General features: G+C 47.2%; 2 protein-coding genes and 2 long non-coding RNA genes across 11 annotated transcripts in view; 2 read left to right on the forward strand and 2 right to left on the reverse strand.

Moving 5' to 3' along the window:
- Positions 1 to 254: 254 nt before the first annotated feature.
- On the reverse strand, positions 255 to 7,953 carry LOC1269638 (uncharacterized). 2 transcript variants are annotated; one of them, XM_308281.4, is made up of 4 exons: positions 7,842 to 7,953; positions 969 to 998; positions 821 to 902; positions 255 to 735 (listed from the first exon to the last, which is right to left on the reverse strand). In XM_308281.4, exons 2-4 carry the CDS (start codon positions 987 to 989, stop codon positions 398 to 400), a joined length of 441 nt encoding a protein of 146 aa, XP_308281.3. In that variant the 5' UTR covers positions 990 to 998; positions 7,842 to 7,953; the 3' UTR covers positions 255 to 397. The 2 variants fall into 2 exon arrangements, with proteins under 2 accessions (XP_308281.3, XP_061519509.1); XM_061663525.1 differs by having other exon boundaries at positions 987 to 998; positions 7,842 to 7,928.
- On the forward strand, positions 1,055 to 1,826 carry LOC133395070 (uncharacterized). The gene is made up of 3 exons (XR_009767176.1): positions 1,055 to 1,439; positions 1,513 to 1,586; positions 1,680 to 1,826. It is a non-coding gene; the product is annotated as an uncharacterized LOC133395070 (long non-coding RNA).
- On the forward strand, positions 4,371 to 5,956 carry LOC133395069 (uncharacterized). The gene is made up of 4 exons (XR_009767175.1): positions 4,371 to 4,799; positions 4,873 to 4,946; positions 5,040 to 5,349; positions 5,425 to 5,956. It is a non-coding gene; the product is annotated as an uncharacterized LOC133395069 (long non-coding RNA).
- A 1,353-nt stretch (positions 7,954 to 9,306) lies between the features above and the next one.
- LOC1269637 (kinesin-like protein KIF13A) overlaps positions 9,307 to 24,267 on the reverse strand; it is a 29,197-nt gene continuing 14,236 nt past the window's right edge. For 3 of the 7 annotated variants that reach the window (XM_061663518.1, XM_061663517.1, XM_061663519.1), the window contains exons 4-15: positions 22,323 to 22,755; positions 18,324 to 21,738; positions 18,113 to 18,258; positions 16,722 to 16,772; positions 16,041 to 16,128; positions 15,884 to 15,970; positions 15,453 to 15,515; positions 14,700 to 15,188; positions 14,196 to 14,627; positions 13,991 to 14,127; positions 13,723 to 13,903; positions 9,307 to 13,655 (exon numbers count right to left, since the gene is read on the reverse strand). In XM_061663518.1, coding sequence (XP_061519502.1) covers positions 13,576 to 13,655; positions 13,723 to 13,903; positions 13,991 to 14,127; positions 14,196 to 14,627; positions 14,700 to 15,188; positions 15,453 to 15,515; positions 15,884 to 15,970; positions 16,041 to 16,128; positions 16,722 to 16,772; positions 18,113 to 18,258; positions 18,324 to 21,738; positions 22,323 to 22,755 — 5,602 coding nt within the window. In that variant the 3' untranslated portion in view covers positions 9,307 to 13,575. The remainder of the gene's footprint in view (positions 13,656 to 13,722; positions 13,904 to 13,990; positions 14,128 to 14,195; positions 14,628 to 14,699; positions 15,189 to 15,452; positions 15,516 to 15,883; positions 15,971 to 16,040; positions 16,129 to 16,721; positions 16,773 to 18,112; positions 18,259 to 18,323; positions 21,739 to 22,322; positions 22,756 to 24,267) is intronic. The other 4 variants (XM_061663523.1, XM_061663524.1, XM_061663520.1 and 1 more) reach the window with 3 other exon arrangements.

Raw genomic sequence — 24,267 nt, forward strand, 5'->3', positions numbered from 1 at the left:
GGATCTATTTGACGGACACGCTACCTCTTGAAGGTTCTTCTCTCCTGTTACTTTGTTCAGTTTTACGCGTACAGATTTTGTCAATTTCTCTCTCGGAACTCGATCGTGGAAAGGGATTGTTGTCATGGTGACTTCGTAACTCCGCCTCTTTTTTTAATTGGATGGTAGTAGTAGTAGCAATACAGATGTGATATATTCGACGGACGCGCTACCTTTGCACTTAATATAGATATTTACACACATGGGTAAAATTGTTTTTGGTGAGATGAGGTATTTTTTATTTTATCTTTGTCATGAAAACGCATAACACAACCTAGGTTTGACAGCCCTGCTATACAATCAGCTGTTTTGCTTGCAAACCGCTGTGTCGTGCATTCAAAACGAGGACCGTTCTATTTCATTTTGGTGCCTGCTCACAGCCCGTCCCCGTCCTCATTCGTAGCAGTTTACCCTTCGATGGCAGCTTTTGAGCGATTGCTTTCAATCCTGGCGTCATCCGGTAAAGAAGCACCGTTGAACTACCATCACAGATCGCCAACACGATACTCGCCGGCTTTTCACCATCGGGCAGTGTGATCGTCTCTCTGCACTGCTTCAGCTGCACCAAATTCAATGCATTTGTCGTCAACGCAGGAATGAACAGGTCGATCGGGCCATCCGGTTCCTTTCTCGCTGTTAGGTAGAACAGTTGCAGCTGCTTCTCGTACGTGTACTGCACATCGTGCATGTGCTTTTCTGTAACGAACACAGAAGGAAAGAGGTAAGCTATCTGTACTAAAGAGACGAAAACGTTTTGCTTCAACACACAATCCACACAAACCTTCTTGCAGATGAATGTAAACACGGCAAGCACCGTAACAGAGCGCATCATCTTCGCACCCAAGTGTGTAGAAGGTTTTGAGCTGCAGAATAACAAAAAAAACTTCGTTAATGCTACGCTGTGCCAACTATTACCACATTAAACGTACAATTTCGTGAAAGTTTACCATTCCATCGCTGTGCCCCGGCAAACAATGCGAGGGTTGGTGAGGTACCTCTCGCTCTAATTTCTCTAGTCTAGTCTAGCTGCCTCGCTTCCTCCTATAGCGATTCTGTCGAGCTGAGCTTTCACGTCTCTCATCACCGATCTCCTTCCTACCCCTCGCCTAAGATCGTCTGACGTCTCGCCTGACACCTTTCGTTGTGTTGGTGCTATGCGGCTGCTGTCACTGTAGAAGTCAGGTTGTGTGTGTAAAAAAAAACGTAAACAGTGTTGTTGGCTGATCAATTTTGGTAAGTTTTTTAATAATTAAGTTCTTAATTTTACGTAAGTAAGTGCCATTTTAGCTAAATTAAGTGGTAGAAGTCCTGCCCAATGCGTGCTGGCTCCGTCGGAAGCGGTTCGTGTATGTACCGGCGTAGAAAAGTGGCGTGATGAACAACACAGCACAAGACAGCAGGTAAGTGTTATCCAGCGATTATCATGATGAAGAAACATTATTTTAATAGACTATGACCTCTTTTAACTTGCAGATATAATGCAGAAACGAAATGGGCCTGCCGCAGGTGTTTGCCACTGTGCGCTGTGTATGATTGTGTATGATTCGGTAAGTTGTAAGTGGGCCACGAAAGAAGAAGAAGATTGTTTGGCGAAGCTACCGACTAGGATGCTAATCGTGGTGTTTATTCCTTTTTTGCAGCCAATTTTCCTCTATCCTGGAACGTGGGCTTACGAGGAACCATTTAAGAACATCCTCCGGAAGCTGTACAGCGACGAGTCGGGCTCTACCAGCACAACACGCTAGAGGCCCAGCCGGTACCGGGTGCCCCGATTGCGCCGTGAGACGGTGTCGGTCTTCTCTCTAAAAAAAATGTTTTATATTCCCTCAGGTGTATCGATTTCATCATGGTACCAACATGCCACTGAATAACCCCGGAAAGGCGACAAAGACTCATCTCCAGTGGCAAATTGTTAACGTGAATCCACTTCCGCACATTTACACGACATTACATTAATAGTGTTATTGTGTTAATTGGAAAAAAAACTTGATGTTAACGAGTTAAGTTTAATCTTAAGTGCGCTTTAAGGCATAAATTGATATGCCTATTTTTAAGTAAAGTGTTTTGAAATGCGCGTGTGTGTGAAGGGGCGGAATAAGCGCTAATTTTGCCCCGTGGTCTTGAGGGGCCCCAAAAATGGAACCCACCCCCCGATCGCAGGTTAAATTGCTACTCAATCCTTCTCTAGTTCAGAACATTTCCCTGCTAGACGCTTCAACCAAACCTACATTTGTGTGACTACTTAGGGCTTAAACTTGTATGTGCGGGTTTTACACAACATTTAAGAAAAATAAATTTAGTTTATATTCTCATAAAACACTACGCATTTTTAAAGGGGGAATAAACATGATGACATATATTTAGTTTGTTAGAAGGTTCGTATGCACGTTCACTTGTTGATTTTGTCTAGATTTTTGCGGACTGCATTTCGATTGCGCATGTTGCTTTGCCTCGTCTTGTGTTTTACAAACCCCAACAGCAAGGATGCTGCTAGTCCATCATTACATTGGATTAAGCTGGTACCAGATACACCAACTTGTAGCGCACCATACTCGCCAGTCCGCGATGGGTTGGCCATGTCATGGTACTGAACGATCCAGCCCTTAGTCGTTCGCAAGGACAGACAAAAGGAAGCTGTTCATGGTGTGTCAAATAATGTGTAGCAGATGGTAGAAGATGGGTACCTGCGTGTGAGAGAGTCCGTTTCTAACGTTTTATTATCAGTTGGTGACACGTTCAAAAGGATGTGCGCAGATCACGGCCCGATCCTGAGGGCTCACCGTTGAAAAAGGCGCTGTCAGCGTGTGATGTCCTCAATGAGGATCTTGACACGGAACCGAGAGTGGTCAGAGTGGTCAGGATACATACAGTGGCGGATTAAGGGTATCGGGGGCCCTTGGCGGTAAGACGAGTTGAGGCCCCCTGTAAATGGTAAATGGTGGTCCGGGAGGAGGGGGGGGGGGGGAGGGTGTTAGCGGCATTAAACTGGCTGTTGAGAGTTTGAACGCCGTCGGGGGCCCTACGATCATCAGTCACATGCTCTAAAATTGATTCGCCAGCCTCGGGGCCCCAACGTCCATCCTTCCGGGGGCCCTTGACGCTGGTACTCTGTCCATACGGCATACTATAGAATGGCGATCTACGGGGCCCCTTAATCGGCGGGGCCCCAGGCGACCGCCTAGTCCGCCTACCGTTAGATCCACCACTGGATACATAAAGGATGATAATATCATGCCCGTCATAGGTTTAAGCCTCATATAGGCGGTCCCCTCGTAGTAAGGACTGGACAGACGAGTGTGTGGTACTAAAAAAAGACGCTAAAGCTTGCATTGGCTGGCATGACCATGTAGATGGATACGGCAAATAGAAGAAGAAGAAACAGGAAAATGGAAAGCAGCAGTCTGTAGAAGCTTCGGTTGAGACCTTTGCTGTTAAAGAAGAGGGAAATGTCGTTGCATGTAGATGGAATGATGAGGTTGTGGGTGGTTCGGGTGATGAATGGTTGGGAGCGGAGATGAATGAATTGGCGAAACCAGTTTACCTCTTTCCATGCGTTGTATGAGGAATCAATGAAAATAGTCAAATCGTATTGAATTATGGGTCAATTTTCGGGAATATCAGGAAAGAAAAAAATGCGACATTTTTTTAACACATGAGTACATTATCTCATATGGCCGTTAAAACCAGCTTACATCGGGTTGAGATCAACATTGGAGATCAACACTTGATAAAAAATCAAATTTCCGGTACGGAATTATTCCTTCACTTTCGCTCGTTTGAAATTGGCTTCATAACCGTTGATCCTCATGGCGATCAAATGGCCACATCAGAAACGGCACGGAACGGCAACCACCAGCATAGCACAAATATTGCTTCAACACCAGAATTGACCGGCTTTCGCATCGTCAAGGTCACAGGTAAAACCAAATACACTACATATATATGTACCAATCGCCAATTCAAGATACAACTACAACCCTACCATATACCAGTACCAGCTGATGAGCTATCGCACACAAGCGAGCGGCGCGCGAAAATAAGAGGAAGGGGCCTGAAGGAAGAGAGGACAGGGGAAGGCACCGCGAGAGAGAGTGTGTGTGGTTGAAATTTTTGGCCATTTAAATTTTGTCCACCAACACCGTTGCATTTCGGAGCTTTTTTCTTGCCAGAAAGAGATAGCCATCACTTGACATACAGCTGTCTCGCTCATATGACACTTCCAAGGCTCGCAAGCTCTTTAATGCGAGGGCTCTGGAGCAGTGAACTTGTATGGCGTGCGAGCCCTCGCGCGCCCTCGCAAATCGCTGTCACTTGCACTGCGGGTGCCCGGCAAACAATGCGAGGGTTGGTGAGGTACCTCTCGCTCTAATTTCTCTAGTCTAGTCTAGTTGCCTCGCTTCCTCCTATAGCGATTCTGTCGAGCTGAGCTTTCACGTCCCTCACCACCGATCTCCTTCCTACCCCTCGCCTAAGATCGTCTGACGTCTCGCCTGACTGCTTTCGTTGTGTTGGTGCTCGGCAGCTGCTGTCACTGTAGAAGTTAGGTTGTGTGTGTAAAAAAACGTAAACAGTGTTGTTGGCTGATCAAGTGCGGTAAGTTTTTTAATAATTATGTTCTTAATTTTACGTAAGTAAGTGCCATTTTAGCAAAATAAAGTGGTAGAAGTCCTGCCCAATGTGTGCTGGCTCCGTCGGAAGCGTTACGTGCATGTACCGGCGTAGGAAAGTGGTGTGGTGAACAACACAGCACAAGACAGCGGGTAAGTGTTATCCAGCGATTATCATGATAAAGAAACATTATTTTAATAGAATATGGCCTCTTTTAACTTGCAGATATAATGCAGAAACGATATGGGCCTGCGGCAGGTGTTTGCGACTGTGCGCTGTGTATGATTGTGTATGATACGGTAAGTTGTAAGTGGGCCACGAAAGAAGAAGAAGATTGTTTGGTGAAGCTAGGGATTAGGATGCTAATCACGGTGTTTATTCCTTTTTTGCAGCCAATTTTCCTCTATCCTGGAACGTGGGCTTACGAGGAACCGTTCAAGAAGATCCTCCGGAAGCTGTACGGCGACGAGTCGTGCTCTACCAGCACAACACGCTAGAGGCCCAGCCGGCACCGGGTGCCCCGATTGCGCCGTGAGACGGTGTCGAGCGCGCTCGTTAACAACGTTCGGGGCAGGAATGCAACCTTTCGGATCATTATCCTCTGCCTCACAATAGCTGCAGCAGCAACAGGACCGAACCGACCGCACTACTGATTGCGGTCAAATACTGATTGCGGTCCTGGCAGGAGAAAAAACCCCACGAGTGAGTTCCTTCTAGATGCACTATCGCTACATCTAAATCTGTTGTCTCTAAACCTAATGTTTTATCTTTCCTCAGGTCAACTGCGATCGAACAGGCTGCTGACGAACATTCGAAAAGGCGACAAACATTCATCCCCAGCGGCCTACGATATTCTTAGTGTTCAGTGGTGTGCGCGACCGTCGAAGTGTTAACATTAAAAATTTGAATTAACAAGATAAGACTATTATGGTGATGTCGTGTAGATGTGCGCAAGTGGGTTAAGATTAGACTTAAGTACGCTTTAAGGCATAAATCGATATGCCTAATTTTAAGTTAAGTGTTTTGACAAGCGCGTGTGTGTCAAGGGGCGGAATAAGCGCTAAGCAAATTAAGCGGCCGCGTCGGGCCCCGTGGTCTTGAGGGGCCCCAAAAAAGGAACCCCCCCCTCCCCCCCCCTCGCTCGCAAGTTAAATTGCTACTAAATCCTTCTCTAGTTTAGAATATTTCCCTGCTAGACGCTTAAACCAAGCCTACATTTATTTATTTATTTATTTATTTATATTTATATATTATATTTATTTATATATTTATTGTATGTGCGGATTTTACACATCATTTAAGATAAATAAATCTAGATTATATTCTCATAAATCACTACGCATTTTTAAAGGGGGTATAAACATGATGACATATATTTAGTTTGTTAGAAGGTTTGTATGCACGTTCACTAGTTGATTTTGTCTGGATGTTTGCGGACTGCATTTCGATTGCGCATGTCGTTTTGCCTCGTCTTGTGTTTTACAATCCCAACAGCAAGGATGCTGCCATCATTACATTGAATTAAGCTGGTATCAGATCCACCAACTTGTAGCGCACCATACTCGCGATGGGTAGGGCATGTCCTACCCCTGGTACTGAACGATCCAGCCCATAGTCGTTCGCAAAGACAGACAAAAGGAAGCTGTTCATGGTGTGCCAAAAAATGTGTAACAGATGGTAGAAGATGGGTACCTGCGGGTGAGAGAGTCCGTTTCTAACGTTTTATTATCAGTTGGTGACACGTTCAAAAGGATGTGCGCAGATCACGGCCCGATCCTGAGGGCTCACCGTTGAAAGAGGCACTGTCAGCGTGTGATGTCCTCAGAGAGAATCTTGACACGGAACCGAGAGTGGCCGTTGTCTCCCTCCTCCTCCTCCCCCCTTCCCACCTTCCCCCCTCCCTCCGGAAATGCGTGTGTTTTTGTATGTGGCTTTCTTCTTCTTCTTCCTTATGCAGGTGGCTATATAATCATGTTTTAAAAGAAATAAACCAAAGAGCTGTTGAACGACGTTTATGTGTTCTTTTGTCGCACATTTTGTATCACGGTTGTGCGGAGACGGAAGGAAAGGTATCTGGACATAATACATAAAGGATGATAATATCATGCCCGTCATAGGTTCAAGCCTCATAGACCGTCCCCTCGTAGTAAGGACTGGCCAGCCGGGTGTGTGGTACTAAAAAAAGACGCTAAAGCTTGCATTGGCTGGCATGACCAGGTAGATGAATACGGCAAATAGAAGAAGAAGAAACAGGAAAATGGAAAGCAGCAGTCTGTAGAAGCTTCGGTTGAGACCTTTGCTGTTAAAGAAGAGGGAAATGTCGTTGCATGTGGATGGAATGATGAGATTGTGGGTGGTTCGGGTGATGAATGGTTGGGAGCGGAGATGAATGAATTGGCGAGGCCAGTTTACCTCTTTCCATGCGTTGTATGAGGAATCAATTAAAATAGTCAAATCGTATTGAATTATGGGTCAATTTTCGGGAAAATTAGGAAAGAAAAAAATGCGACATTTTTTTAACACATGAGTATATTATCTCATATGGTCATTAAAACCAGCATACATCGGGTTGAGATCAACATTGCAGAATCACACGTGATAAAAAATCAAATTTCCGGTACGGAATTATTCCTTCACTTTCGCTCGTTTGAAATTGGCTTCATAACCGTTGATCCTCATGGCGATCAAATGGCCACATCAGAAACGGCACGGAACGGCAACCACCAGCATAGCACAAATATTGCTTCAACACCAGAATTGATCGGCTTTCGCATCGTCAAGGTCACAGGTAAAACCAAATACACTACATATATATGTACCAATCGCCAATTCAAGATACAACTACAACCCTACCATATACCAGTACCAGCTGATGAGCTATCGCACACAAGCGAGCGGCGCGCGCAAATAAGAGGAAGGGGCCTGAAGGAAGAGAGGACAGGGGAAGGCACCGGGAGAGAGAGTGTGTGTGGTCAAAATTTTTGGCCATTTAAATTTTGTCCACCAACACCGTTGCATTTCGGAGCTTTTTTCTTGCCCGAAAGAGATAGCCATACACTTGACATACAGCTGTCTCGCTCATATGACACTTCCAAGGCTCGCAAGCTCTTTAATGCGAGGGCTCTGGAGCAGTGAACTTGTATGGCGTGCGAGCCCTCGCGCGCCCTCGCAAATCGCTGTCACTTGCACTGCGGGTGCTCACGGGAAAAGCCGGTCCGTTGTTTTGTTTACAGTGCGCCAAACGCCGTGCAGCAGCGGTTTGACGTTTCTGCTGCACCCGAACTGTCAGCCGCACCTGCTGCTTGCCCATGCAGCAAATCTTGCTCGACTCTGTTCTGCTCGAAATGGGAGACTTCAGCGACTTCAATTCGACAGCAAGCGATGAACTTTTTAGTCATTTTTGTTAGTGTGTCGCTTAGTTTCTTTAATTCTTCGTCATTTAATTTCGGCTAGCGGAACGAATATGCTACGAACTCAGATTTGTTCGACTCGCGACTATTTTTTTATTATAATTACAGAATAAGCAGTTATTCAATATAAGTATTAATCTTTGTTTTTTGTTGTTGCTTCTTTTTCATCATGTTTCTTACGGGGTATTGTGTTTGTGTTTTCTTTTCTGTGTTGTACGAGGGGATTGTTTCGTTCTCTCCACTCCCACCACCACACCTCTTGCTCGTGCTCGATTTTGATGAAAAGACCAGACTACGATTGGAGCCACCTTCAGTGTTATCTTCTGTTTGGACGACCACTGCTGCTTTGACTAGATTTACTATTTATCCTTTATCCGCTGCCCTTCATCTTACGCATCTTACGCCTCATTTTAAGCCAGATTCCGTTTCTTGCATGGCTCCCTCGTGAAATTTTCATGATGTGTTTTGTGTGTGTTTGTTTTTTTGTTGTATTCTCCCTCCTCTGCTTGTCCTAATATATGTATATATTTCTTATAGAATCTTCAATATTTGCTTCCTTCCTGATCCAATGTTTGTGTTAATTTGAACGCATCTTGGCGCGCTTGTAAAGAGGGTAGGAGGAGCAAGAGTTAGGTTTATTTGCATGTTTTTTTTTTGTTCTTTTTGTTTCATAGCAAGCTTTTTGTAAATTTTCTGTTTGGTTTGTTGGTTTTGAATAATTACCCTCTTTCAATAATGATAACGCACCACCTTGCTTTATGCGTTATACATTACTTGTTATTACTAGTCTAGAAAAATAGATTTTGTTGGATTTTGTATCTTGTTCACTTGCTGTACTCTCTCTTCTTCTTATTTTCTTGTCTGTAAGTGTGAAAGTGTGTATTTTTCTTCTTTTTTTCACCTCAGCCATGTTAATCTCTACCGTGTTCCTTAATTTTTTGTGTTAATCTATCGTTTAGACTTTCATACATGCTCGCACATGTATATACACACACAGCTTTCCTTTGCTTCTTTGTGTACTCAACTTTAGTAAAGGATAATAATTTGTATATCGTGTTGCTCTTTATTCGCCAGGGCGGGCAGGAGGGATGTGCGACGGAATGGGACATATTATTCGATAATCATGCTTCCTCTCTTTCCTGCGCCTCACGCGTCGTTCTATGGACTTTCTTTTTCAAAGCAAAACGCCATTTCTTTCCACTCATTTCAGCTCGTTCACCTTTTCCTTTCGAATTTGCACTTTTCAGCCTTTCTGTCACAACGGTCATATCTTTATTGCAACAACAACCACCGTGGGTCACACGGATCTACTACTACTAGAAGCGCTCTCCCCTACTAAGTCATCATTATTACTATACAGCTTTATTTATTACACAGGAAAGATGTTTTCTTTTTCTTTTTTCACATTCATGATCTCCCCCCTCTCGGGCTAGATAAAGTCGGAAAGGTGGAGATAGTTCAGGAGGGAGTTAAGGAGAGGGCAAGGAATGCACTAGGCTAGTACTATAGAGTAAGACAATTAGGACTAATCCACCTCTTGTGTGTACTACCACTCGTTGTCCTAACGCTATTTAACAATGATTGTGTGAAATACGATCTGAAACGAATTTGCGCCTCACTCACTCTCTCTCTCTTTCCCTTCCTCTAGTATAACATTGGACACACATCGAAGCACGATCGTTCTATTATCGCTGGTAAGATGTAGAGAAGAGTAATGGATAGGGAGGGGGGAATCGGATCATCTTCTACTAGTATTACAGGGCAGAAGAGGAATGCACACGACAAACATAACATAAAGATATATTAAAAATAAATATACACAAACGGTGCTTCGGCAGCAGCATCCGCAAGGGGAGGAAGGGGGCTTAATAAATGATATGAATTATGCCGATCTTAACGCAGACACACACAAAAAAAGCCATATAGTTCCGTTGTCAGCTATGTACATAACAGTGTTCGTTTCTTCCGGGCGGTTCCTCCTAACTAAAGCATCTTCCCATCCTACATCTCGTTGTTCTTTACAGGAAAAAGGAACGAAACAAAACCCTCCCAAACGATAAGCTTAAAATCACACAAATCGATTAGCATTTGCAACACATTTTATACTAAACAGAGCGTCGTGTAGCAATAACAAATTAACTCAAATACTCAGTGGATGCACGCGTCCCCATTTGTCTTTGCCACCCCGTAACCTTCCCTAAGCTTCTACTGGCACGCCGACGGGGGGGTTGATAAAGCCGGTGACCGTGGTAGATAACATGTGAGAGGATGTGTAGAGAGTTGTGTGTTGTAATTGTTGTAAACGATATGAACAAACGAATTGTAAGCTAAACATAACTCTCTCTTTCTCTCGATTAGGATATGACGTTTCATTCATAAAGCACGCTTAAAACAAAAGCCAAAAAGTCATTTGAGCGAACAGCACACAAAAACACAAAATTTGCTCTTGTCTAACTTAAACAACTAAATCACAATAACCTTTTCCGCTAGTTACAAGTTAAAATCACCTCTTTCGACGGGGATGGCCTACTACTGTGACCGAAACCCTGTTTCACCCGCTCTATCTCGCTCTCTCTCTCTTTCTAACATGAAGCGCAGCCCTATCATCCTATAATCAAATATTGCTGTTACGTTTCCGCATTGAGTCTTGGTGTGTCTGTGTTTGTTTGCTTGTGTTGCTTTCTATAGCGTTAGCTGCATTGCTGCCTACAGTGGAAAAGGATGCACAAACGATATGCCACGATAATAGTAATTAGAGAATGAAATGTAACCGAAATCGTACCCTCAACACGCTAGCCCTTGGTGAGAGAGATGGTGCTTTCTTGTTTGCCTGCCCTGGTGGTTGTTCTACGTTATCTCTATTATGTAATACGTGTGAGCAATGTCGTACTAAATCACTATTTGAGGGACTATTTATCCAATGCTCCGCCATTGCTGTGGTTTGCTTGGTTTGCCTACACATGCTACAGGCCAACGGGGACCACGACATCGTAGGTCATCGCACGGGACAGAGTGTTTTCTCCATTATTGCAATCTACTATTCTATCTACCCAACAACATGTATGCGCCTTTCCGTTTTCCGACAAATTGCTGTTCATCTTCTTGCACAGACGCCTATCAACAAGTTTCACTGGTGTTCCATTGTATGACTTTATCTAGACCTAAACGTTTTGTCCTTCTACGAATGTATCATAATTGCCAACATACTTTCAGTACCTTCTTGCGTATCTCCTTCGGCCTGGAGTTGGAGTGCGGGAAAACATAAACAGCACTGGCTCACACACACATACACACACACACTCCTCGTTCGTTCGTCCTTACTTCTCTATCACTTTCGCTCGTTCTTAGTTGCTAATTTCGACATGCTTTTGGGCATGCTTTAGGCCGCTTCTTGCTGGAAAGCTTGCCACAGCCACTAGCAAATAATACTAAACAACAAACAACCATCTTGTACCTCGCCTGCTTCGGTTTTGACGCTTTCGGTTGAGCTAAGCACTGTAGGGCCAGTGTTACCCTAGCCACCAAAGCAATCGTTTTTCGATCATCTTCCCCTGCTACGTTCGATCTAACGAGAAATGTGCGTGTGTGTGTTTGTGCAGCACTGGATATGCTTCCCCGCACAGTTCAAACCCTAGCAGTTGCTGATCAAAGTGAATAGTTCTCTACTGTGCAGATGGGTTTGTGTGACCTGAGACTAACAGTGCTGCTCTCCCCCTACGCTGATCGAATGAATGGATGCTCTACCTTCAACATACACACACACATACAGATATACAGATACACTCACACAACACTAATCTGCTGTCAATACTCGAAACGGAATGGACTGATTTGATACGAGCTTTCTAAATCGCTTCGGAATCGGATGGAACACCAGCGCACAGGGGATGAATACTAGCGTTGCCTACTGTTGGACGTGTTGGTGTGCTGGCTTGTCTTCTAGCGCCCTACTTTGCGTGTATGTGTGTGTGTGTTCAACGAGCGGCCCGTTACTTCCACGGGCACACTCACTGCAACGGAAGGAATCGCTTTTATTGCAAATTGGAATGGATTGGTTTTGCGCGTCCCGCACTTTCGTGCCAACACGGACAGAAAATTGCTCACGAGTCGTTCGCCCATCGATTCCCCTTTTCTCGTGCCTAACAAACTGCAAACTGCTAGAACCCCCCTGTGCTCTACTTCTTTTCCCACTAACATAATATATAGAAAATGTACTACACTCAGGAAATGGTACGTTAGCTTTTGCTTTGTTTTACTACCTCCTCGTCCTCCTCCTCGGCGACTGCTTTCTACTTCTCCCACTTCAGCGACAGCTTCACATTGAACGGACGAAAAACGTGTAGAGATTGTGTTTCAACTTTTTTAGTTTTCTATCGAAAGCGGGATGGAATCGGGTTCAAACAGTTCGAAAATGCCTATCGAAAGGCGTAAACGCTTGCGGTTCAAACAAACAACTTCAGTTTCCGCGCGAGCTGTGAGATCGGCAAGCAACTCGGTTCAACGGTTTCGTATGAGTACTTTGCCTGTCTTGTATTGTGTGTGTGTTTTTGTTTCGTTTTTTGGCTGGTACTTTTGTGTGATCACACCAAGGTGCAGCAACTAACATACAGATGCATTTATGCAAAACGACATGTGTAAGAAATGGACATGTGTGAGAAACGCTCGATTCATTTTGCCTACTGACTCGGCCGCCGTACGCTCACTCTACTACTTCGCCAGCGTGACGTGTAAAACTAGATACTATCCTTCACTTTACTTCCACCGGTCGGCCGGTTTATCGCACATCTTTTTTGATAATGGTATGAGTAGTTGTAAAATGTATGTAATTTGATAAGATTACCTTAATTTTGCACCCTCTACCATCGCACGATAATGAGGAGGAAGGGAGGTAGCATCATACAGCTTACTGTATGACCCCAACATCCCCCCTCTTCCCCACACGTATCGTGCCAGATTGGCCATGATGGTGAGTAGTAGTATCCCATTCACTATCTAGAGCGGTAGAAGAGCGTTCGCGGCATGACTCTATTAATGCGTATGTCTCTAGTGCCTCTAGTGCCTCTATCGGTCACTGCTACTCGGTCGCGAGCTTCTAGTTCTACGTCAATGTATAGGAAAAAAGCATCTCATCAAAATATCAAGCAAACTTCATGATAGAAGGGATGGATTCTGCATCGTCGGGCCTGTGGCTGTGTAACCCCCCACACGTTCCGTTCAAATGACTCTTTGCAATTCTTCCTGCGATTCTGCCATTCCGAAGGTACTGATGGGCTGAATAAGCTGACGAGCGTATGAAGATTGCAAAAATCGCTGTACTGGGCTTTTCCCAGCTCTCCGTCCCTCTGGCGTTTCCGCTTCCTTGCGCCACCGGCAACCCGACTGTGTACTGTACGCGAGATGTCCTTTACTTACCGCGGTTAAATGCTGCAACGGAGGCAGATTTCGGCACAAACCGCTTCCGGCCCGTGAACGGCCTCGACGAACACTGAGCGCTGCTGAGACCACGATTGAACGCGTATCATTTGCGTGGTCCATTCGTTGCCGTTCCGGTGCCGCCGGTCAGTGGCCTTTGTCCTCCCTTGCCACCAGCAAGTTCCGCTAAAATAGAGTTTTACATTATTAATATGATCGTTAAGATCATTGAAAGCCACACCTTCTAACAAACCTTTCATCTTTTCTGCCTTTTTCAGCTCGCGCATCGCTCGGCCACGCTTGTCCAGGATCAGTTTATCGACGCGCACGAAAATTCCGTGCTTTGGGCGGCAATCGAAGTACTGGATGCCTTGCACAGTACCGTCATTTTTGCCGGTAGGCGTGTCCAGCTCCACCCCAATCCAAGTTCCTCCCTGCGGAAGGAAATCGTTCAGAGCACAGCGATAATATAAAATAATGCTATTCGTCTTCATCGTGTTGTATCCGGAGAATATAATTACCTGGAAATGTGTAGCGCCAACGAACGCTATCACTCCGCTGGTGTTATACGGTCTTATTAGCACGGACTCGCCCACAACAACCCAATCCGGGATGATCTCCTGCTTGCCCGGTGTCGAGGAGAAGCTGCTTTCCATCACTAGACAGAAATGGGTTGGATACATTGTTAAACAAAATTCGATTGAAGCATCCAACACAATCACATACCATCTGAGGAGTGTTTGGTGTTAGCTGAGCTATGATCGCTTTCTTCGCTTTCATCAACCATCTGCGTGGAGTCGCTCATTGTCGTCGTCGATTCGGACTGACTCTGTTCGCCGCCGAGTCCTTCGTCCTCCTCCGATGCTTGCTGCTGCGGCTGCTCATCTTTAGCAGCGTCGAGTTGGGCACTGCTATCGTCAAATGCTTCGATATTGGCATCCTTCAGGAATGGGTTGACACGCTTCGGCATTTCACCGAGCGGGGCCCGCGTCGTGGGACTGCTGCTATAGCTGTCCATGCTTTCCGCCATCAGCGTGTGCTCAGAAGCGGTCGTTGAGGTCGTCGGAGAGGTCACTGATTCCTCCTCCGATTTGGCATTGGTGCTGCTGCTAGTAGACATGATTTGTTCTTGCATTTTGTTGGACGGTGACATAGTATCTGAAGGCATAGGAAAGGTCCCGTTCATTAACAAATCGTCCTCCGAACCTTCCGGATCTGATGCCCACTTACCTGGCGTTTCTCCGACGCTCATTGATCGGATGGAATAGGTGTCATCGTTGGTGAGGTTACTGCACGATACGGCCTGCGATCCGTAACCGCTTGAGGTGGACGAGCTCATGCTAGGTGTCATGGTTTGATATTTCGCTCCAGGGCCACCTGCACTGCCGCCAGAGACTGGCGCCGACGAGATTCCACCCATCGATGCTGACTCTGCCTTCGTCTTGCTTGCAAACTTTCCACCAGCCGAGTTCATGCCTTCACCGCCGGCCGATTGACTGCGCTTGTCGATGTCAATGAACGATTCAACCGTGTACGATGATTTCATCTTCGACAGCGACGGCTTCTTGCCCATCGGCTGTTCGTAGAAATCGTTGTATTCGGGATAGTCCGGCTCGCTGAAGTGGTCTTCACCCTCTTCCTCGTAGCAAATCTGCTTGATAAGCGGCTCCTCGTGTAGTGTCGTCATCCGTTGAGCCAACTTACTGGCGGCCGGGGACGCTATACAGTGGAAGAATAATATTGTTTAGAATTGGAAACAACATCGTCGCTATTTTTAATAAAAGAAAAAGTTTCCATAATAACAGCAACATAAATCAAACAGACTTAACTTTCAAACGAATCAGTGCTGAAGAAACAAACAACAATCAAACAAAGTTAGACAAAAAATAATTAAACAACAAAGAAAGATCAAAGAATACTAAAAACAAAGGAGTTCAGCAGCAATGGAAAGCATATACGACACACTGCAATTGGGCTACATACGTTTAGTTGGCTGAAGTCGCAAGGAATTCAGATTGATATTGAGATTGAGGAATGTGGGACGAGCTGCATTCCATTCGTGAGAGCGTGTGTAAAATGTAAAAGTATGGTGGGTAAGTAAGTGATGGCAGGAAAAGATTTCTGTTGTATTATTATAGAGAGATGGCACAGCTCTTTTGTTAAATCTTTTCCGAAACACTGAATCATTTCAACAGATTTACTACAGGAGACAAAGTTCCGAGCATTGCGAGTTGTACACGTGTGAAATTTAGTATTACCACAAAAGGATATTTCAAGTACTCTAACACCATTACAACAGTTTGCCCAACTATCACAAGTAGGACAGACGATACATCAAACAAACGTCAAGGTGAGCTGGATGAACGTCTAAACACGACACAACGACTCTATCACTGCACACAATTGATGCCTACCTGCACCGTAACCCGAACTGGACGATTCCTCGCCGTTGTTGTTCTTCATCTTTTGCCTGCTGTTCGCTGTTTCGCGGGTGCTTTGCGCTGTAAGAACCAAAGGAATCAAGTGTTACTGTATAGTATAACTTTCATACGCGTAGGTAGTAGTACACACCATTGTTAAGACCCATCTTCAAGTCAGCGTACGATTCCGAACGTCCAATGCTCAACAACGATTCGAACGAGGCATCGAAGAATCGCATCTGCAATTAACGAAAGAACAAGCATTAGACATCAAAGAACAATCAAACCCGGAGTGTTTCGGAAATGTTGTTGAAGTCGATATGTTCGTCGCACGTTCGCGAATACTACAGTCGACAATCTGAAACAACACCGTTTCTACTTGAGTAACGACAAAATAAAACATTTTTCCAAACACGTTACCGAAACTGAATTACTACTACAACAGCATACACAAAACAACACATAAAAGCCTTGATTGGAAAGCTTCCAATGAAAGCGCGAAAGCCTGAAGAATAGAGGAAAGACACGCTTAACGTTGGAACTGCAAAGTGCAGTATCATCCTTTCGCTTAGATCACGAGTAAGCACAACGTTCAACGTCAAAATGAAAATCGAAAAAAGGGAAAAATATGAAGGGAAAACAGTACGACGTAAAAAGGAGAAATCTAAGAAAAATACGTTCCTTACAATATCTACCAAACTGGATTCGAATTTCATTGTAAAGAATAAAGAACAAAACAATAATTCATATTCTTCATTAGCTAAACAAACATCCAGAGACACAGTCTAACAAAAACGAAACACGTTTTTCCATCTAGCGACCGTCTACTTACTGTCCTCGAGGTGGTGAGACTCGTACTAAGCTCCCTGGCATCTTTTACGGCCTTTTTTTACGGGGTTTAATTATCAAGATTTCGCGCGCATCCGCGTTTTGTTTGTACATTTTGTACGTACGGTAAAGGAGTGCCCCCCGCGAAAAACGGGCATCATTTGTCGATGAGCAAATTTACAAAATGCAGCGTAAAAATTGATGTTTTGTGGATGAAGGTTTTCATGTGGGTTGTGAAAGAAAAGTAGCATTTGAGGGAAAACGGTGAAATTTTGAAATGCATTTGCAGGTGCACAATAATAAGGAGTTTTGTAGTTGCATTGAAGCAAACGGATATGCAACATACACGCATACACACAGGAAAAGAAGGAGTTACATGTTTAAGAATATAGTTTAATTTGTAAAAGGGATGGGTAATAAAGCACACATTGATAAGGCACATAGGACAAATGTGTTTATTATTTTTTTGTGATTGCAGAAGACAGAAGACAGAGAGAGAGAGATAGACAGAGAAAGAGAAAGAGAAAAAGAGACGAAAACAATTGTTAGACGAAATTTACACCATAAACAAAACCAGATTAACAAGAGGATAATACATCATGGTAACTTGGAAGGAAGAAGGGATAAATAAAATCAACTTCAGAGTTTAAAACGCATGGATTTGGAGGGGTAGCACACGAGCAATAGTAGCAGCAATAGCAGCAGCAACAGCAGCATTAGCATTAGGGAGCGAACAAGGACGATTTAGGACAGAAATTGCACGATATGCCTTGCACCGATGGTACAGAATTAGCGTATGTTATAAATAAAGACAGAAAAGAAAGAAGTTATTGCATTGTAATGCCCAAAGCAAGGCGCGCATGATGGTAAGAAGGAAAAAAACATAGAGGAAAACATAATCAAATTCGCCAGATTAGATTTGCATGAATGCGATAATATGCGGCAACACACACACACACACAAACGCGCGCGCGCGGTGTAGAGTTGGTGTGATATTAACAATATATGGTGATTTGCTTGCTGATGAAAATGCCGATCGAAACGAACTGTGCACTGTGGCTATAACAAAAAGCTGGCTAATAATTGGTTGATTTTAATCCGTCCGCGATTCGCTGGAAAACCCCGAGACCGAACCGTTGCCAGAGAGAGTCCACCAGAGCGAACTGCGTACGCGCAGCACCGCGCAACGCAAACGGCTCCTCCACATTCTCATTAAAAAACCAGCAAACTTCAAAGCTTCTAGTAGCTAAACTAAATAGTAGAGCGTACGACGGCCACACGCTCGTACGAAACGAAACATACAGAAAACAAAGCGCTGCCATCGGAGCGCAGGACGGAAGGCACGGGAACGTGTGGTGTTGGTTTGACGTGGAGAGTTGACGATGGGAAGCGTACCTGTGAGAAGTTCGGCACACTGGCCGTCTTGCGCATAGAAAGTGCCGGTCCGCGGACCTGCTCCAGCTCCTTCACCGCAACGCTCTGTCGTAGCCGATCAAGCGTCAGAATGCTCTCCACGGCCGATACTCCTTTGGTATATTTTTCTGCAAAGCATACAACAAAATGCATTAGGACCTTTTCTCCATTCTTTCATCTTAACCACACATACCGATGTAGGTTTCACCATCGCTTGCCGAACAATCGTCCCCGGTGGCGGCTATTTGTGCGAGCGACTCGCGATCTTCCAGCTCCTCCGATGCCTTCGGAATGTTGGACACCACTTCGTACGTTACGCCCGACTGCAGCGACAGTGACTCCGCCCGTCCGATGCGCAGCTTCTTCAGCCGATCGGTGAAGCTCTGGCGCTTGTAAATGTTCAGGGCCAGTCGCTTGCGCAGCACCAGGTCCATTGGCGCCGGATGCGAAAGTCGTACGGTCGTCTTCAGTATCAGATAGACGCGCTCGTTTGCTTCCGTGATACGGTTCAATGCCGCACAATCGTGGATGGACGAGTCCCAGCTGCAAATAGCACAAATGTCCTTGTCCAGGTGCTGGATTATCTGCAAGTTGTAGAACTTGTTGCCATGCTCTTTCGGCAGGATGGAGTTCAGCCCGGCCATCGGAACCTCATCGTTCGAGAGGCCTTGCGTCGACAGATCATCCGCGTTGAGATCGAGGAACAGGACAGGAACGTGCGGTTCCATGCCGAGCGGTGGATCCCAGGAAGCGGGTGCCCCCGGAATGCCGGACCCGGGAGCCGGAACCAGTACGGCATTTCGCTCCTCTGTCAGCGAGACCCACTGGTTCACCAGGCTCTGCTCGCGTTCCTTCTCCTGTTCCGTCTTGTCGTCCTTGTTGATCAATCGCTGGATCTGCTGGTCCAGATACTGCCGTCGGCGTCCGAGCGCTTCGCTCCACTTGTCTCGCAGCACGGTCAGATCTTCCTCCTGGTACGAGTCCATCGGTTTTTGCAGCTTCGAGCGGACGGTTACGCATCCCATCGATACGTTGATGATCGACTGGCAGATGATCGGCAGGGTGCCAGAGTTTTGCACCGGCTTCACACGCACCATCACGCGCCGCTGAAACCCTTGCCGCAGCTGGTACACGCCGCCAGTCAGCATGTCCCGGGCGCACTGTACTTCTACCGGCGCCCAGTCACCATTGTCGTTCAGCTCGTGGATCTCCACCCACAGCTCGATCTTACGCGACAGCTCCGCCCAACGGTCGGCCAGCGAGCGGGCCTTGGCCTGTTGCTGCTCCACCTCCCAGTCCTTCATGCGGGAGAATCCGACCGATCGATGTCCCCACACCTCGATCGAGAGCGCACCGTCCGAGCAGTGTTCGAGGAACTCCTCGTTCATCGTCACGATGTAGTCCGCTTCGTGGTCGAACTTGAACGTTATGTTTTGGTTGTGGCCGGCTACCTCCTGATTGGTCGCCGGCACTACCGCCACCTCGTGGTTCCAGAAAGAGTACTGGCAGAACACAAAGTTGGACAGGTAGAGCGGCAGCCCGGACGCTTGCTTGATGCTGATACGGCAGCTGATCTGATTGCTGTTGGTGGGCGGCGGCGGTGATGGCGTGTCCGGCGAGTCCTCATCGTCCTCGTGGCTGTCCGCCGAGCTCTCGGAGGCCGACTCGCACATACGATCCTGCGGGAAGGTGCCGGCCACGCGGCTTATCTCCACCTGCAGCCGGCCCGCCACCTCACCCTGCTGGCTGATGATCGGCGTGTGGTAGTCCAGCTTCACGTCGTGGAACAGCACCTCCAGAAAGATGTTTGCCACACCGATCAGGTTGTGGTTTTCCTGCGACTCGTAGAACGGATCCGACTTTGCCTTCGCCTCCTCCATCGCGGCCTGGTGGCGCTCCTTGTAGTCCTGGTACATGTCGCGCATGTCGATCAGCTTGTTCTCGAGCTTCTCCATGCTCCAGATCTGGCTGCCCGAGTTCATACGCCGCACCAGAATGGCCGGTTCGCTCACGAACGCACCGCGCTTCCGGTTCGGGCTGAGATTGGCCGGCGGAATCTGCAGCGTAACGCTGAACTTGGTCTGCTTGTCCATCTCCTCCGCTAGCACGTTGGCTTCCTGCACGAGCGCGTTCGCCCGCACGATGTCCGTTTTCAGCTGGCCCAGCGATCGTTTGAACATCTCGTCCCGCTCCTGCGCCCACTTCTCGACGCGCAGCTGCGCCGTCGGCGTGTTCGGTGGCAGCTTGCCCAGCCGGAACGGATCGTACGGTGCGTACGGTGCGTAGGGAGTCGTCGGCGACAGGATGTTGCGCAGCTGCTGGAACTGCTTCTCGTACTCCTGCCGCTGCTTCTCCAGCGCCACCTGCTTGTCCTCCTCGTGCTGCTTCTCGAGCCGCGAGATAGCCGCCTGAATCGGATTGTTGCTCAGCTCGTTCTGCATCAGCTCTTCCTGCGCGTAGTAGTAATCCATGTGCTGTGCCGGTGTCTGCGGTTCCGAGGCACCCAGTGCCGTGCTGTTTGTGGCCGACTTTGGACAGTTGACGCGGAAAAAGTGATGGTTGCCCCACAGGATACGATCGCCATGGTGCAGCGCCATTTTGTCGCTCACGACCGATCCGTTCACGTAGCAGCGCGCATTCTCGATCGGATCCATGTACAGCTCGCCGTCCTCGATCGTGATGAGACAGTGCTCCGGCTGGATGCCGAGCCCGAGGAGCTGAATGTCGGGCTGCTTGCTGCCACTGCTGCTGCGGCCACCGATCAGCGTTTCCTCCTTCAGGTAGTACACCAGCAGCTCGTTCAGCGACGGATCCGCGTTCAGATTGACCAGATAGTACTTGTTCTTCTCCACCTTGATGCCACTGTCCTGCACGCTAATGCCCATCTTCTCCAGCGCCTGCTGTCGCTCGCTTTGGATCTGTTCCGTCTTCTCCAGCTTCTCCTCCCACGTCTGCGAAATCTGCTTCATCAGGTTCTCGCTCTCTGCTAGCTTATCGTGAATGTCGACGCGCTTCATGTCGCCAAAGTTGCTGCCCGTGGCGTGCTTCAGCATCTCGCGCAGCGTTTCCACCTCTTTGCGCAGCTCGCGGATGATGCGCGCGTTCGGATCTTCGTTCACCACCGCGTGGTTGACGATTCGCTTCGCCCGATCCGCGTACCGGAGCGTGGACAGCGTCTCCTCGTAATTGTCCGCCGCCGGTGACAGTGTGGCCAACATCACCGTCCTCGAGTTGCCGCCGAGATTGTCCTTCAGCAGCCACGTTAGCACCGAGTCGCGGTACGGCACAAACTTGTCCTTGTTCTTGCCGCCCGTACTGTCGGCCAGCTTCGATATCACCAGACCGAGCGTGGTAAGACTTTTGTTGATGTTTGAGCCCTCCTTCAGCCGGTCGCCGACGGCGCCAGTTTTCACCGCCCGCTCGCTACCGGCCAGATCGACCAGCGACACGCGCGACACCTTCTCGCCGGTAACCCCGGACAGCGTGTCGATTAGTGTCTGCGTCAGCACAACGGTGAACACTGCATGCGACCGGGACGATTCCGAGTTCATGTTCGTTGCTGCAACCGTACGCGATTTGTTGCCCTCTGCCATCAGGTTATCGATGTCCTACAAAACAGAGAGAGAGAGAGAAAGAGAGAGAAAAAAGATACATTATTTGGTGCATTATTCCACAGCACACTACGACTACGCATTCTACACCATCTAACAACGTCACACGCATGCCGTTCAACAAAGCCCTTGACCGGGGTGTCAAACCGATGAATCATCGGTCGACGGGCGCGAGCAACCCCTCCCTCCCAAGGGCAACATCAATTATGCTGCAGGTCCGGTCGAGTAATTGAGTGGCAATTGCGTGCTGGTTCAACACGAACCGTGATAGATGATAACAGCACACACATACACACACAAGCACAGCAGCTGCTAAGTGAGCTGAAAGGTTTGGTCGTTCCAAAACAAATCGTTCCCAGTGTATGCAAAGCGTTGAGGTGTGAGGAGTGTGTGTGCTCACTACACGTCGGTAACAGGGCGGAACCTTTTAGCGCTAAACCTTCCCAAGAGGTTGCGCGAGGTATCCAAATAAAAAGTTTCTTAATTTAAGCGTCCCAAATCCACCAGTCAGAGTGTAGAAGGGGGTATATTGGAGTAGCTCTTTTGCTCTATATATCTCTAGTATGACGACGTATCCTTACCAGAAAGGACGTAACTGCCAGCTGCGACAGTCCATCGACGTACGGTCCGAGCACGTTGTGCTCGCGCACCTTCAGCGACTGTTTGGCCGTCTTTGGATCGAGCAGATCGTGCACCTTCTCGTTGTAGATCTCCATGTACGAGACCTCCACCTTGTAGTTCAGCTCGTCCGTCTGCTTGGCGGCGATCGAGGCGAACAGCTCGTCGCACAGCCGCGGTATGATGCCCTTGCTGTCCTGGCTGCCCATCATCGTGTACGATTTGCCCGAGCCGGTCTGGCCGTACGCGAAGATGCACGCATTGTAGCCCTGGAACGCGTTCTCCAGTATGTCCCGACCGATGTTGTTGAAGACCAGCTCCTGTGACGCAAAGTTGTTCGCGTTCGCATCGGTCGAGTAGAAGCAGTGATCGAAAGCGAAGATCTTCGGCGGCTTCCTGCATGATGAAATAGAACAGAAACAGTGTATTAGTAACAGCGTCAGTAGCAAACACATTGTAGTAGCGTTGGAAGATATGCGACCCGCGTGCCGTAAAACCAAGCTGACACAATGACGTCCATTAAAATGTTGCAACTGTTGGGGATATATAATGGGAGTGGGTGTGTTCCGGCGGTCTTGCAGCAACAGCACAACCATCCTCTTTGTGATGCCAGTAGTTTTCCGAACATTTGCGGTTCCAACAAAGATAATCACTAACGAGAGTGCACACTTCATCTAAAAGTGCTGAAGTGGCTTCCAGGCCACCTCGCGTTCCCTCATGTGTGCCGTGCAGTCGTTTCGCGCGAACTTTGTGCAGTTGATGCTCTTTTCTGACCTTCCATCGACCTCCCTCCTGTATATCCGTGCCGTGCAGCAGTCGCAGCCGATTATCTTCATGTGCACGGGACGGGAGAAGTTTGTTACCACCACAGCACGGTTCTGGTTGTCGGGAAGCATCAGCGCAAAGCAGCGTAAAAGCGACATCTACTGGCGGTAACCAGGGAAACCTTCACAGCCTCCCTCTTCTTTTTGTCACCTTGGTACCATCTTTTTTTTTTTTTTTGATGACGACCAGATTCTCCCCCCAGGGATGGGACCTCAACTTTTTATGCAAAAGTCTACTCCAATTAAATTCTTCGCCACCTTCCGAGACGGACGGGAGAGCACTTAGAGCACCATACCCACCCAGCCCAACGCTGGAAACATGACACTTTCAGTTTAATTGAAAAATAATTCCCCAACCATCTCTCGAAAGCGCCCCAAAAAAACAGCAAAAAAAGAAACAAAATGGTGGGTCTCCTCCATCGTGGAAATATTCTCTCCTCCTCGGGGTGGGCCTTTCAATTTCCTCGCAAAACGACCTTCTTCGCACCGAAAAAGGAATTTAAAACTGCAGTTTACTCCAACTGTTGGAGAGATGTCGTCTTCCTCCTCTTCATTCGTTTTTTGCACCATTGAAAAACCTTATTTCCCAACAAGCCATAACCGTACCTTTTCCGAGGTGTAGAAAAGGAAAGAAAACGCACCAACATACCAAGGTCCCATCATCAAATCATCGTCCAACAACAACAACAAAAAAGCAGGCAAAAGAAACTCACACACAGTTCAAAACGATGTAATGAAAAACGCATACCGTTCTTTTCGGGTGCCGCCGAGAGGGGAGTGCTCGTTTGTGTCCCAAGAGAGTGTGTGAGAGGGAGCGCGGTGGTGGTAAGTTTTCCGAGGTGTTCCATTTGTTGCGCCAATTGCGCCAGTAATTTTTCTTTATGGCGGTTTCTGTGCTCCATCCAGCCGATGTTGGGGAAGGACCGCGCCAAAAAGCCACTTACTACTACTATACATTTTCCATCTTTATTCGCAAGGAGGGGGGTCGGCTGCAATACTCATAAAACCCGCGTCAAACAAACAGTAACACCGAAACCAACCCCAAAACAAAAAGCAAAAACCCCAGCACGACGCCAACAAGAAG

Source organism: Anopheles gambiae, chromosome 2 (genome assembly GCF_943734735.2).
Source record: "Anopheles gambiae chromosome 2, idAnoGambNW_F1_1, whole genome shotgun sequence".
Taxonomy (NCBI): Eukaryota; Metazoa; Arthropoda; class Insecta; order Diptera; family Culicidae; genus Anopheles; species Anopheles gambiae.